General features: G+C 50.5%; 1 protein-coding gene across 4 annotated transcripts in view; it reads left to right on the top strand.

Annotated features, from left to right (window-relative positions):
• Positions 1 to 14,657, top strand: part of LOC118088930 (tyrosine-protein phosphatase non-receptor type substrate 1) — a 173,024-nt gene that overhangs the window by 45,523 nt on the left and 112,844 nt on the right. Inside the window, exons 1-2 of one of the 4 annotated variants that reach the window (XM_035123158.2) lie at positions 6,878 to 6,947; positions 7,509 to 7,596. In XM_035123158.2, the coding sequence (XP_034979049.2) occupies positions 7,512 to 7,596 (85 nt within the window). In that variant the 5' untranslated portion in view covers positions 6,878 to 6,947; positions 7,509 to 7,511. Of the gene's footprint in view, positions 1 to 6,877; positions 6,948 to 7,505; positions 7,597 to 14,657 lie in introns of those variants that run through there. The other 3 variants (XM_035123157.2, XM_060277364.1, XM_060277363.1) reach the window with 3 other exon arrangements.

Raw genomic sequence — 14,657 nt, 5'->3', positions numbered from 1 at the left:
TTAAAGTGTCCCTGGATTCATTGAAAAAATATGGTCACCTTAGTCTAGAACAGGCATCCCCAAACTGCGGCCCACGATCCATAGCTAACAGGACCAGTGGTCAGGCATGATGGGAATTGTAGTCCAAAACATCTGGAGGGCTGAAGTTTGGGGGTGCCTGGTCTAGAGAGCTGCACGTTTCCCCACTCCTGGTCTCGTGTAACACACAGTCCCATGATCCCCATCCTTTGCACAAAACTCTTTCGCCTTGGGATAAATGCCCGAACAATACATGGCACGCGTAAGATGGTTTGCTGTGGCTGCACCTCTGCGATGGGTTGCCTCCTGCTAGTTCACACACCGGCGCCCAGTCACTCGTGCCCATTTGCACAATCGCGGGGCAGTCTGCGATGGAAATCACGTACCGGGGATGCTCTGCTGGCGGGGGGGGGGGGATATTTCTGCCTGTTCCTCTAGCTAGACAAAGCTGCCTTCTCATCCCCGCATAACCAAGGAGGGAGTTGGTACCACCCAGCAAACAAGCCCCTATTAAGGACCCGTGTTGTCAGATGAGCTTGAGAGATGTGTTGGCAGGGTGAGTGTGCCCTTTGCATCTGGGGAGGGGGTGGGGGATAGACTTTCTCTGCCAAACGCTTGTCTTGGTTCTAAAGTGGCAATCTTGGGTCTAACTGCTCTGAAATCGCTTCTTAGATGGATCCTCTAGTGTCATGTAATGCCTGCAGCGCTGTCAGAACTTCAGCCAGCTTTGGGTGTCAAACTTGGGACGCGGAGAGGAGGAATATCTGTTGCCTGGGGATTCAGCCTGGGTGCCACAACCACCTCTGGCCAAAGGGAGGATGGGCAGGGAGGGTAGCCATGCCTACCCAAAAAAGCATCTTTGCACCAATAGGCTGGGGCTGGCAATGTGGTGTTCCTTAGCCCCCTATGAAAGTTCCTGAGTTGGGCTAGTTGGTCCGAGCATAAGTGATTTTCATCAGTGTGCATTGCAGAGGTCTGTCTCTTGCCATATGGACCTAACAGGTCCCTATGGTTGTCATCGGGGGCCCTTTTCCAGCTGCCTCTTCCAAGGAAAGTGCAAAAGACGGCTACAAGAGAACGGTCCTTTTCCGTGGTGGCTCTCAGATTTAGGAGTGCTCTCCACAGGGAAATCTACCTGCCACCAACATTGTTAGCCTTCAGCCGCCCGGCAGAAATATTCCTCTTTACCCAGGTGCTTGGATCTTAATTCAGTTATAATATGGTGGTATTCTGGCCTTTGAGTGGGGTGGGATTTGTCCTTTGTGTCGATGGATGAACAGTTTCACTATTCTTGTTTCTGTCTCTTATGGATTATAAACGTCTCGTAGGTTGTTCTGAATTTTAACATTTGCATTAGCTGCTTTGAGGCTTTTTTTGTAAAAAGCAACGAACAAATATTATTATAACAGCAAGTACCATCAATGCAGGCTCTCTGCTGGATGATGTTGCTACAGCTGTTTTAAGTGGCAATGGATGGGGGGGAAATGGCTCTAGGCGATCTGCTTGTTGTGAGGTCCTTTTAGCTGCAGAACCTCTCCCTCCCATTTTATTATAGAATCATAGAACTGTAGAGACAGAAGGGAACCTCAAGGGTCATCCAGTCCAGCCCCCTGCAATGGGAGGAGCGTCCATAGCAGACGGGCACGCAACCTCCATTTAAAAATCTCCAGTGAAGGTCCAGGACCTTCCAAGGGTTTCTGTTCCACCAGGGCCTTCTTAACCATATCTGGCGCCCTGGTGCCAAGATCCCTCCGGCGCCCCCCCCCCGTGAGTGAGGCGGGCAGGAGGGGGGCGCGCAGGGAGCTGAGAGGCGCGGAGGAGGCAGCCCCAGGCTCGCGCTCCCTGTGCGCCTCTGGAGAGCTGCCTGAAGCCGCTCAACAGCAGAGGCGTGCGGAGGCAGACACCAGCGTTCGGAGCCCCTTCCGTGCCCCTGATGGCCAGGCATCCTGGCACCTTGTGCCACCCAGCCCGGGCCTAGGGACGGCCCTGTGTTCCACTGTCAGAAAGTTCACCCTAAAACATTTAGTTGGAACTTGTATGCATGGGTTCGGGTCCTACCCTCCAGAGCAGTAGAAAACAAGCTTGCACCATCTTCCATGGGACAGCCCTTGAGATATTTGAAGATGGCTATCATATCTCCTCTCCAGGCTAAACATACCCAACTTCCTCAACCCTTCCTCATAATGCTAGCAGTGGACACACACACACACACACACACACACACACACACCGCTGCTGCCTCTTCATTTTCCTGTCTGTGGCTTTCAGACTTGAGACTAAGGGGCCACCTGCTCTGACTCTCATCATTACAACTCTCCCAATGAGGAACATCTTGAGAGATCTCAGGGGGCCTGGAGGGCTTTCTAAGAGGCACACACAGCAGCCCATCTAGCACAAACCCAAAGGGATGTTGTAAAATGCGCCTCTGGATCCCACCGGAATGCATGCAGGCTTCGTTACAGGGTTTCCCAGGTCCTGAAAGTGGATTTACGTGAGTGTGGTATTATGACACTGGACAAAGCTGTAGGGTGGCTTTTGAATAAATGTGTTTAAAATAAAACTTTAAAGGAAGGAAAAGTGCACTGTTGGGTCAGCTGTTTTCCCATCAGCTGACCCAATGCCTCTACAAAGTCTGCAGGCAGAGTCTGCCTCATCCTCTGTGAGTTTGTCTACCAGACACCCCCTTTTCCCGGGGACAGTCCCCGGATTTACAAATCAGTCCCCATACAAAATCCATTGGAGTTGAAAAGTGTCCCCAGATTCATTGAAAAAAATCTGGTAACCTTAGTTGGTGGCCACCACTGGGTTTTGTGCGAGTGAATTCCATAGTTTCAGCTACATGCTTTGTGGAGAACTTTGTTCTGCCTGGCCCAAATCGTCCAACACTCAGATTCATTGGACGACTCCCAAGTTCTAGCATCTTGCTTGATGGGGATGATGGTCTAATGCCCCTGGACTTTCACATTTGAACACAAGGAGTGGGGTGTTTGCTGAATCGGCCCCGTGGCCCATGCAGTCCGACATCCTGTTCTCGTGCTGGCAAACCAGTTTCCCCAATGGGACACCACCCACAGACTTCTCAAGAGACAAGTGTCTGAAAGTGGTTTCTGAAAATTTTTTTTTTTAAAAACCACCAGCAAGAAAGGGAAGGGGAAGCAGTAGAGGGGAAATGAGGGTAGCTCTGGTAGCCATTGGTGGAGTGGCTGAGGGTGAACAGATTGAACTTGAATCCTGGAAAGATGAAGGCCTTGTGGGTGGTGGTTCCTGTATCTTGGAGACAGGTCAACTGCCTGTTCTGGAAGGGGCTGAACTCTCCTCTGGTGGAGCAGCCATGCTGTTTGGAGGGTACTTCTTAGTGGCCTCGGTCCAGTATACACGAAGGAGCGTCCCCCCCCCCCCACACCATTGTTCTGCCCGGACACTGAGGTCCAGCGCCGAGGGCCTTCTGGCGGTTCCCTCACTGCAAGAAGCCAAGTTACAGGGAGCCAGGCAGAGGGCCTTCTCGGTGGTGGCACCCGCCCTATGGAATGCCCTCCCACCAGATGTCAAAGAGAAAAACAACTACCAGACTGAAGGCATCTGAAGGCAACCCTGTTTGGGGAAGCGTTTAATGTTTGACGGGCTTATTGCATTTTAATATTCTGTTGGAAGCTGCCCAGAGTAGCTGGTGTATAAATAATAAAATTATTATTATTATTATTATTATTATTATTATTATTATTATTATTTAGTATTATTATTTTGCAGCCAGGAGTGCCTTTTTACCAGCTCCAACTAGTACACTAGAGGTGACCATTCTTGGACCATGACAGCCCGACCACAGCAGTTCATTGATTGGCAACCCCAAGGCTTTATTACTGTTCCATGCTTTATATGGGGCTGCCCTTGTATCTGGTCCAGAAGCTTCAACTAGTGCAGAATGCAGCAGCCAGATGGCTCACTGGAGCAGATTCTTGGCAACGTGTTACTCTGGACTGTCTGATTAATTGTGCTCCACCTCCCTCCCCGGGGATCCTCTGATGGGGCACTTTTGGTGGTTCCCCATGTGGCTTGGTGGACCTTCACCAGGGACTGAGCTCTTGATGCAGGCAGCATGCCCTGCCCTGTGGAATTGCCTGCCAGTAGAGTAGAGCATTTCAGCAAAAGCCATCCCTCCCTTCCCTCTGATAGTGTCTGAAAACTATATTGTTAAGGCCTTTGCGACATGAATTTTCTCTTTGTAGCCATTTGGCGTTTATTGATGTTTGTACGAATGCTTTCTGCTGGTTTTATTCTTTCATGTTGCACAGTGCCTTGATATATATTGTTTTGAAAGTGTAAATATGTAAATGCATAAATCTAGGTCAGTATTTTTGCACTAACTGGCAGCGGCTCTTTCCAAAGCTTAACTGGAGATGCCGGGGATCGAACCTGGGGTGCCCTGCTGCGGTTTTGAAGCAGTGTGTCTCCATTGACCTCCCCTGACGTAAATTTCTACACTAAACTGCGTAAAGGAGCAGACTGATGTATGCAAGGAAGGGGCAAACATGGATGGCCTAGCACTGCGTGGAGTGGGGACGGGGAGATGGTGCAATGGCTGTGAATTTGGGGGGAGGCAGCTTCTCAGAGACAAGTGACTGGGAACTGGGGGGTACAGAACTTAGAAGTTTTGGTCTGATCCACTAGGGTTCCCTTTATATCACTCTTGCAATAAAAATAGGTGTTGGAGGAAAAGGTTAGGAGGGCCCACTGCCTGGGTCCTTAAATAGCGTCAAAGCCGAGAACCAAATTCCAAAAGTTGCATTTATTTATTTTAAAGAAACACGCCACTTTGGCTTTTGAATTTATCCTTGGACCTGTGATTCCTGATTCTCTATTGAAACCTCGGTGCAGGGGGGTAGATGTTGGTCAGGTCAGCCTCCTGACCTGGACATTTTGGTCTGCCCCTCCCCCCAATCCTTCTCCAAGACGCATGAGGATCTGACTGCAGTTGCTTCTTTCCTATATTCTGTACATGCTCAGGTGCACTCTCCCCTCCCCCTCCCCCCCATTTCCAAGTCTGAAGCTTAGCATCTAAAGCAGGTTCCTAAAAGTTTAGCTCGGTACTTGCGTGGAGACAGTGGACTGTGCTATGAAGACTGTGGCTGTGGTGTTCAGCTACATTTTACTGAAATGAATGAGCATGACTAAATGGGGTCCATTAATTTCCATAGGTCTCCTCTGTGTAGTTGAATAATGTACCACCCTAGGCCGGTTGCAGGCAGTGCAGTCCTACCAGGCTTCCTTACCTTAGCTAAAAAGAGATGGTATGCATTTTGCAAACAGAAGCCCAGATCCATTCCCCAGCACTTTCCAGCAGAAAGGAGCCGAGATGGGAGGGCTGGTGGAGAGTATTGCCTGCCTAAATCCTCGGGAGGCCCCTCCATCGTCGCAGTAGTAGACCCTACTAAGCTAGAAAGGTTTGGTTCAGGACCCTATCTTCAAAGGTAGATCCCTCTCTTCTTGTTCAGGAATAAATATCTATTAGCCCCTCTCTCCTCCTCCTCCCTGGAATGAAATCCTTCCTGATTTCTGTGCTTCCTGTTTATTTCCTGCCACCACCATCAGCTCACCTCCTTCCTGCATCCCTTGTCTGACAGTCCCATCCTACTATTCCCCGGGCAGGCTTTCCATTCATTTCACTGAAGCTTTTATCAGCTTTCTCTCTCTCTCTTGTATTTTCCTTGGGGAAGAGTTGGAGTGGTAGCTGGGAATGCAAGAGGAGCAGGGGGGGGGGTAGGTTGGTGGGGGAGAGGAGAGAGTTCGCAGACGGAAGCACTTTGCAGAAGCCAGACTTTGTGCAACAGGGAGTCTTCAGTTCTCCCACTGACCCCTCCCTCCCTCCCTGTCTCATTTTCAGGCTTCTTTTGAAAGCCTGGGGGGAAGAATCCAGGAGTGTTTTTCAGGAGACAAAGCTGCCCCTTCCTTTGCAAAGGGAAGGGCAAGCAAAGGGAGGGAGGGGAGGAAGCCTCTGAATTCTCCCAGCCCACCTTAAGAAAAACAATGTGTGGCTGATTCCAGGCAGGCAGGGGTGACCTTACGAAACACACAAAAAAAGCAAGTTGGCTTGGAGCGAGGCAGGCAGGCAGTCGTAGTGGTACAGCCTCCCTTGTGCTCTTTCTCTCTCCCCCCCCCCAAACCACCTCCAGCCTTTTCTTCCGATCGCCTCTGTCCAGCTTGCTTTGTGAAAAGCTAGCTGTGGGGGAAAGAAAACTAGGACTGCGTGCTGGCTTGCCTACTAGAGAGAGAGAGAGAGAGAGAGAAAGAGAGAGAGAGCAGGGGGTGGGGAGGGGGGAGACTCTTTCTTTTTCTCCTGAACTGGTACATTGTTGAAAAAACAGAGCCCCATCAATGCTAGGCAACGGGAGGGGGGGTGGGATGTCGCTGAACCAGCAGCAGCGGAGAGCAGAAGGCGCTGCAGAGAGACACAGCCAGACTGACAAGCGCAGCTAGGCAGGGTCCAAGGGCTGCAAAGGTGACACCGAAGAGCCCACCTCCCCTGTGTCCGCAGGGGTTTTCCTTCTCCCCCTTTCCCGCAGATGCTGCCGCCCCGTCTCCTCCTGGCATTGCTGCTTGGGGGCGCAAACCCCAGCCCCGTTCCGAGGAAATGTTTTTCCTCTGCAAAAAAGAAAGAAAGAAAATCTCCCCTTCTTCTTCTTCTTCTGGTTTCTTGTTGTGACTCTTAAGGTTTCCTAGTGCGACTGGTGGAAAGGCCTGGAAGAGGAGGAGGAGGAGGAGGAACAGGGAAGGGAAGGGAGGGGGGCACCCCAGCAGCCTTGGCATGTGACTGCCTGCCTGAGCAAAAAGTGGCGATTTTTTTTTTCCGGCGGTCCCCGGGCGAGCGAGCTCTCGAGGTGCGCGCGTTTGTCTGCGTGTCTGGGGCGCTGCGCGCTGCAGCGGATGCTGGCCAGGTGAGTCTGTGCCCGGGTGCGTGGCTGTGTTTGCGTACGTGCTTTGCCCGGCACCCCGCAAAGGATGTTGTTGCACAGTTGTTGTGGGGTTTGTTTGTTTTTTCTGGTGCGCCATCCTCCCCTCTCCCTGCCGCTTTCCCCGCCGCTGCCCTGATGTCCTCTCTGTAAAATATTCATCTCCCTTTAACCGTTCTTAGCTGGGGATGTGTCAGGAGGAAGGAGATGGAGGGGGGGCATATAACTCATCGGCTCTGAAAAATAGGTTGGGTTTGGGCTCTCCCCCACCCCCACCCTGCCGATGTCTGTAGACGAGGAAGTCAGGTTGGTTTCCTCATTTTGGGGATGGAGCGATGCGGGGTTTGTTTTCATCTTTCTTGGCTTCATCTGCCCTTCTCTGAGAGAGAGAGAGAGAGAGAGAGAGAGAGAGAGAGAGAGAGAGAGAGAGAGAGAGAGAGAGAGAGAGAGAGAGAGAGAGAGAGAGAGAGAGAGAGAGAGCTGCTAGAAGCACCCTCTGATTTCCTCTTCATGAAACTCTTTTTTTTCCCTTCTTCCCTCCAGTAGCAAATGACCATGGACGCTCCCGGGCTTTCTTCCAGAGGGTTGCTGACCTGCCTCCTGCCTCCCCTGCTGCTCTTCTGTAGCTGCTCAGGTAAGAAAGAAGAGCTTGTTTCCTTTTCCATCCAGGGCATCTTCTGCTAAAGGACATGTCTGGGTTTTGACTTTGATCTGTTCGCTCCCCCCCCCCCCCTTATCCATGCAAAAACCAGTTGTCTGGTCTTGGCATCGTCTTCGGTTGTCGCAGCTCCTCAGCAGAGCCAAAGGACAGATTTGTGTTTTTGTTATTACAGTATTTCTTATTTGGTTTAAGGGAACATTTGCAGGGCTGATGAGTTGGTTAGGAGAAAGACCTTGATCCCTCTCCTTCCTTGCAAGATCCCCTCCCCCCCTCCAAACACCACCTACGTACGGTTTCTAGATACGTTGTGCAAGGGCACGCTCAGGAAATGTTCCCTAAAAAGCTGGAGATATGCAAAGGGTTCTGACTGATATAATGTTGAGCTTGGTTCGTGAAGGTGGTGGTACTATTGCAGGAGGCGCTGAGTCTGCCTGGCATTTGGCTGGCATGCACAATGAGGTGCCCGAGGAGAGGAGAGCTTTGGAGATTAGATGGGTATCTTGTGATTTCACTGCCTGTCTGCTTGCAGAGTGAGGGGGTTGTGCTGCTGCTGGTGTGATTTAGCACTTGTGTGACTTTTTAAAGACTCAAAAGCACCTGCCATCTCCTTACAACAATCCTATAAGGCGGGGCAGTACTGTCCCAGTGTGATTTATATGGACTGTGTTTAGCAGCAAGAGTGATTGTGGTGTGTGTGTGCGCGTGTGCCAACAGTTCTACCTTAATAAATCCCTGAACTGCTCAGGTCTTTCATACTTCGACGTTTACTGCTCATACTTCGACGTTTACTGCAAACTTGGGTTCGCTGGTAATGCCCTCTGGAATGTGGCTTGACCTATTGGCAAAGGGAGATGATGTTCCAGTGGGTTTGCCTTCGCCAAACCTCTTTTTCACCAGAGGGTCACCAAAGTCTGGGCTCGGGGGCATCTTTCTGGAGGCTGTGGGCAGCTTGTGTGCTCCAGCAGGCGTTGAGTGATGGAAACAGCAAGAGCTCTGTGTGTTCGTGTGTCTTTATCCCATTTATGTTATTGACTTGCTGGCTGTTTTACCTGAAGGGATAGAAACCGTACGTTGCAAGGCACCGCTTCTCAGCTTGAACAGCTCTCTCTTGCTCTAGCAACTGTTCCTTGAAGTCAGTTCCTCTTCCCATTTTACAGATGGACGCTGCCAGATTGAAGAGGGTGTGTCTTGAATGCCCCCCTGTCACCACCACCCTGGAATTATGTCTCGGCCGAGCTGCCTTAGATCCTGCCTTGCCAATATTTGGGGGGCAACCCTGAATAATGCCAATAGATGTCTAAAAGCACAGCCCTATTTAGGTTTTGATTCTTAGAAAGTGATAGTTACAAAAGACAGTCCTGCCCCTTTGAAGATGACCTCCAGATTTTCCAGGAGAATCTAAATGCATTTGTGCACACTATCAAAACCTCTCTCCAAGTCTCAGCCTCTCATCCTTACAATGGGAATACTGGTCTGGCTTTGATGTGGCACTTGTAACGGCAGGTTAATTGGAGAGCTGGCTAGGATCCAGCTGGCTGTGTACTGCAACAATTGCCCGAAGGCAAGAGGATATCCTATACATCCCCAGCGTGTCCTTGCCCAACCTTTTTCTTGGAAAGTTTTCAAAAAGGAGGTTCTGCTGCCTCCCTGGCTTGCTGATAGGTGCCCCTCCAACCTTTGCTAATTGCCATCGTAGGCAGCTCCATTCTGTGGCTTAGATGCTGCTTAAAAGTTGAAGTTTTTGGTTAAACCGTAGGGAGGGACAGAATACATAGAGACTTGCCTTATATGAAGATAGGTCCATAGCCTACAGTAGGCAAGGTTGGTAGAGCAGAAGATACCCTTAATGCCAGGGTTGTGGATTCAAGCCCCATGTCGGACAAAAGGATTCCTGCATTGTAGGGGGTTGGACTAGATGACCCTTCAGACCCCTTCCAACTCTACAGTGCTGTGATTCTACGAAGCTCAGTATCTTCTGCACTGACTGGCAGCCTCTTTCCAGGGTTTCCGACAAGAGACATTCCCAGCCCTAAGTGCAGGTGCCAAGGATCAAATCTGTTGTCCTCTGCATGCAAAGCAGATGCTGTACTGACGAATCAAGGCCCTATGTAAACAGAGAAAGCGGCTTATGCAGAACGCTGCTTCCTGTAGCTCACTCAGTGTGATCTACAATCTCCAGGGTTTCAGGCAGAAGCCATTCCTGGCCCTACCTGGAGATGCCCGAAACCAAATATGAGACCACCTGCTTGCAGATCTTCTACCGCTGAAGTGCAAAGGCAGCGCCGCGAATGAGCGTTCCTGCAGGAAATGTGTGTGCTTCAGCCAGTGTTTTGCACAGGACCCTCGCAAGCAGCGCATGACTGTAGCCCGACTGTGCATGTTTTCTGGGAAGCTTGCTGTGAGCCAGCATTCCCAAACAGGTGCTAAGTGCTATGCTCTCTTTTGTGACTTCCGCGGCAATGGCAACCTGTGAAGCAGCAAAGAGTTAGCATGTACGTACAGTGAATGCCCGCAGCCTTTGCACACCCATGTATGTGAGAATTCAGACAAAGGTCGGGGTTCCCAGCTGCACTAATCTACCCAGCTGCTTAAACATGTCCACACTTCACTACTGGTAGTAAGTATCCTGCAGGGACCCATTGTAATGTGTGAGAACAATGCTGTGCATTTATTTGCACTTCCAACTCCCCAAACTGCTTGTTGTTCCAAAATCTTTATGCCTTTTATTAGACCAGGCACCCCCAAACTCAGCCCTCCAGATGTTTTGGGACTACAACTCCCATGATCCCTAGCTAACAGGAGCAGTGGTCAGGGATGATGGGAATTGTAGTCTCAAAAACATCTGGAGGGCCGAGTTTGCCTGTGCCTGCTCCAGATGTTCATAGCTGCCAAGTTTTCCCTTTTCTCGCGAGGAAGCCTATTCAGCATAAGGGAAAATCCCTTTAAAAAAGGGATAACTTGGCAGCTATGGATGTTTTGGGACTACAATTCCCATCATCCCTGACCACTGGTCCTGTTAGCTAGGGATCCTGGGTGTTGTAGTCCCAAAACATCTGGAGGGCCGAGTTTGGGGGTGCCTGTATTAGACCAACCATGCTGTGAATGTTTTTGGTTATCCTGCTGGAAAGCAGGGGCCTAATAAAGATTTTGGACTTTTCATATCATGCAACAAAGCTGCTGTGTTTTACACCTTTTCCCTATACCTTCTCATTGTCACCAGCAACCCGACAAAGGCAGCATAACGTGGGGAGGAGGCCACGAAAGAGGGGCTTGCTTAACCCTCCCCACTCCCCTCGGCGAATTCATAGTTGAGGTGATTCATAAGCAGTGCTTGGCTGCAGGATCAGGCCAAGGGGCATCTAGTACAGCGTTTCCCAACCAGTGTGCCTCCAGATGTTTTGGGACTACAACTCCCATCATTCCTGACCACTGGTCTTGCTAGCTAGGGATGATGGGAGTTGTAGTCCCAAAACATCTGGAGGCACACTGGTTGGGAAACACTGATCTAGTGCAATGTGGACATCCCATGAAGCCGAGTGTTGGAGGATCAAAGGAAGTCCTTCTGCAGGCCGTGTGTGGTTAATCTCTGGAACTCCCTGCCACAGGAGGCAATGCTGGCCACCAACCTAGGTGGCTTTAAAAGAGGATTGAGCCAATTCATGGAAAGAGGCGCTCTGCTCTGCCTCCCCAGTTGGAGCAGCAATGCTTCTGAATACCATTTGCTGGAAATGACAGGAGGAGAGAGTTGCTCTTGTGCTCAGGTCCTGTTTGCAGGGACCAGAATCGTTGGACTAGGGGGACTAGGCTAGTCCCCTAAATGTTCCCTTGGTGCCTCCAAACCCCAGGAAGTTTCTGTCTGGCTTAGGGAGGGGTATGTGATGCTCCAATGGGTCCAGGAGCCCTGCTGGCTCCTTCCCAAAGCCTGGGAAGCTTCTGTCCGGCTTATGGAGGAAGACAAGATGCTCACACAGGTGACATCAGGAGGACACAATGACGTCAACTCTCCACCCCACCCCAATCGCCCTTGCAAGCTGGCGCCTCTGGCCCTAACTGTTCCCCCTTTGGAAAATTTCACCGTATGCCGCTGGACCAGATGGGTCATTGGCCTGATCCAGCAGGCTCTCGTTATGTTCTTATGCCCAGCAGCCGAGCAGATGCCTGTGGGGAGGCTGTAAGCAGGACCCGAGTGCAACAGCTCCCTCCATCACCCTATGCCAGCCTTTGCCAACCTAAATGCCCTGCAGATCTTTTGTGCCCACAACTTGCCGCAGGCTGGGACTCAAAGGTGTCGCAGCTCAAAGCATCCGTCTGGCACCCGGTTGATGAAGGGCTGCTCTCCGGCCTGCAGAGAGCTGCTCTTGCTTTTCCCTTTCCTTCCGCCTCTTCCGTGACAGCCGCCCCCTCCCCATCCCTTCCACGTCGCCACAAACTGTCAACATAATTTCTTTAATCTAGTCTCTCCGTCGGCTAAGCGCATCCACGGGCGTTCCTCGTATGGTTTGCTCCATCATCCCCTCTGATTCACTCACACAGCGACTCCCAGCCAAGTGTGCGAACTGGCTCGGTTGTAAAGGAAAGCTCTGTGGGTGGGGCAAGGCTGACTCTCCCCCCCCCCCAATCCTTTGCAAGGCATCCAGTCACCAACTGATGCTATGGCAAAGGACAAGCCTGTGGAATCGGCTCATGGCTCATTTCCCCCTCACTCTGCAATTGTTGTCATTGCTGGCATCCATCTGTCTCGAGAGACAATGGAGTGCGCCTCCTGGGGTGAAGTCAACCGCCTGCGTTGGCAGCGCAAAAGTGACCCTTCTGGGCCACAAGCCTGGGCAGTGTGTGTGGAGGTTCTGGGCTGCCTGGGGAAAAGGCAGGGCACAAATAAGTATAATGATGACCCTAATTACAGCGCTAAGGAGAAACCCTCCAGGGCCTACACAAATCCACAGTGGAGTCCCTAAGGTGGTTGGGTGGAGCCTTGCATGCCTCGCAGGTGCCAAACCTATTGCTCTGCTTTCCTCTGGTGCTGCTAACCCAGGGCTTTGACTTCACCCCTGGAGGCACACTCCATTGTCTCTCAAGACAAATGGATGCCAACACAACCAACAGGATCCTGGCAGGTTTGCCAGGCTCTGGAGCAGGCATCCCCAAACTTCGGCCCTCCAGATGTTTTGGACTACAATTCCCATCATCCCTGATCACTGGTCCTCTTAGCTAGGAATCATGGGAGTTGTAGGCCAAAACATCTGGAGGGCCGCAGTTTGGGGGTGCCTGCTCTAGAGGCTGCACCCATTGCAGCTCTAGGAGGTGAGGCCTAGCCACCTTTCAGATTTCCCCCAAGAACTCATTGCACATGGAACTAAAAGGGTGGCCAAACCTACAGCAGCGGCAGCAGCTGAAGGATTCTGAGCTGGTCCTGAAAACACCAAGCAGAGAAAGGGTTAAACATCCTTTCCCTTCTAGCCCTATCTAGTGTCAACACCCTCCCAGTGATGCTTCATTTTGGACCCTTCCCAGAGTGATGAATTGGTTAGGACTAGGACCTGAGATCAATGAGAGTTCAGTTCCCCACTTGGCCCATGAAGCTCACCGAGTGGCCTTGGGCCAGCTGCTTCCCCTTAGCCTACCTCGCAGGGTTGTTGTGAGGAATAACTGAGGGGGGGGGAGAAGCATTTATTTCTTTAACGTGTTTACATCTTGCCTTTCTCCCAAGCAACCATTTGTACCACTTTGAGCTCCTTGGAGGAAAAGGTGAGATATAAATGCAATCAATGAAATGCTTGCCTGAGTTTAAAAAACATGCCTGTGTGAAAAGCAAGTCGCTTCCCATCATTTCATGTTGTTGATTTGGGGCGGCACCTTCTCTGAGGTGCAGAGCAGGTTAGCGTAAATAACCTGATGGACCTGTGTCAGGGTAGTACCATTTCAGACTGGGAAGAAGGAGGGGTTAGTAAAGCAGAATATTCCCCCCCCCCCCCGGATCAGGTGTTTCCAAACGACCAGATTATGCAGCATTTATTTACCCTGGTTGGTTTGTAGGGAAATTAGATGGCACTATTTTCATGAATCTGTTTGCGGGGGGGGGGGGGGGTTAGATCAGTGGTTGCCAAACTTGTTTGGGGCACTGCCGCCCCTTGGTTCCATAAGTTCATCCCCAGCACCCCCCCTATAAAAACATCATTCAGAATAGCGCTTCACATGGCCCACTAAGGAAGATAATAGCACAATAAAATTCAAAACAGTAACGATCAACTGCACATTTATTTCAAATCCAATTAAAACTATTTAGTTTAATGAATTAAACAAAATTGATGAACCTGATACCAGATTTTCAAAGCATGGTAGTCATTTAGACCTCCAGTGTTCCTCTGAAACCCGCTTGCTTCTTAGCCTCCCCCCACCCCACCCCGGCTGATGATTCACTTTAGGAATCACTGAGTTAGAGGATGTTGCAGGCATAGGCAAACTCCGGCCCTCCAGATGTTTGGGACTACAATTCCCATCATCCCTGACCACTGGTCCTGCTAGCTAGGGATGATGGGAATTGTAGTCCCAAACATCTGGAGGGCCGGAGTTTGCCTATGCCTGGGATGTTGCATCAAAGCAGGTCTTATCTCACCTAACCTGACCCTCACCTTCCTCATTGCAAAAAGTCTAGCCTTTGGGAGAAATTGGGTTTGTTGTTTAGGATCCTGCAAAGCATTATAATTGCCCAATCTGATTCTTCGCAGCATGTGATTGAATCTCACCCCCAAACAGTGCCAGGCTGGAAGGTCCCTTAGATACATATTTTGCACATAGAAAACTACCATGTCAGAGAGGAGAAGGCTAGTCTAGTCTCTTCAGCTGTCTGCAGGGATATTTGTGTGTTTTTATTTCTCTTTATCTTGCTTTTGTAAACCACCTTTGAAGCTTTGTTCAAGGGTAGTATATAAAAAAGGGACTAAAAATAAAGAAGAGCGAGTGCCGTCCAGTTCTAGGTTTATCCTGCCTCATCGCCTGTTTTGTGAGAATCTTCATATCATTCTCTTCCAAATTAG

Source organism: Zootoca vivipara, chromosome 7 (genome assembly GCF_963506605.1).
Source record: "Zootoca vivipara chromosome 7, rZooViv1.1, whole genome shotgun sequence".
Classification (NCBI taxonomy): domain Eukaryota; kingdom Metazoa; phylum Chordata; class Lepidosauria; order Squamata; family Lacertidae; genus Zootoca; species Zootoca vivipara.
This window is presented reverse-complemented; position numbering and strand designations above follow the sequence as displayed.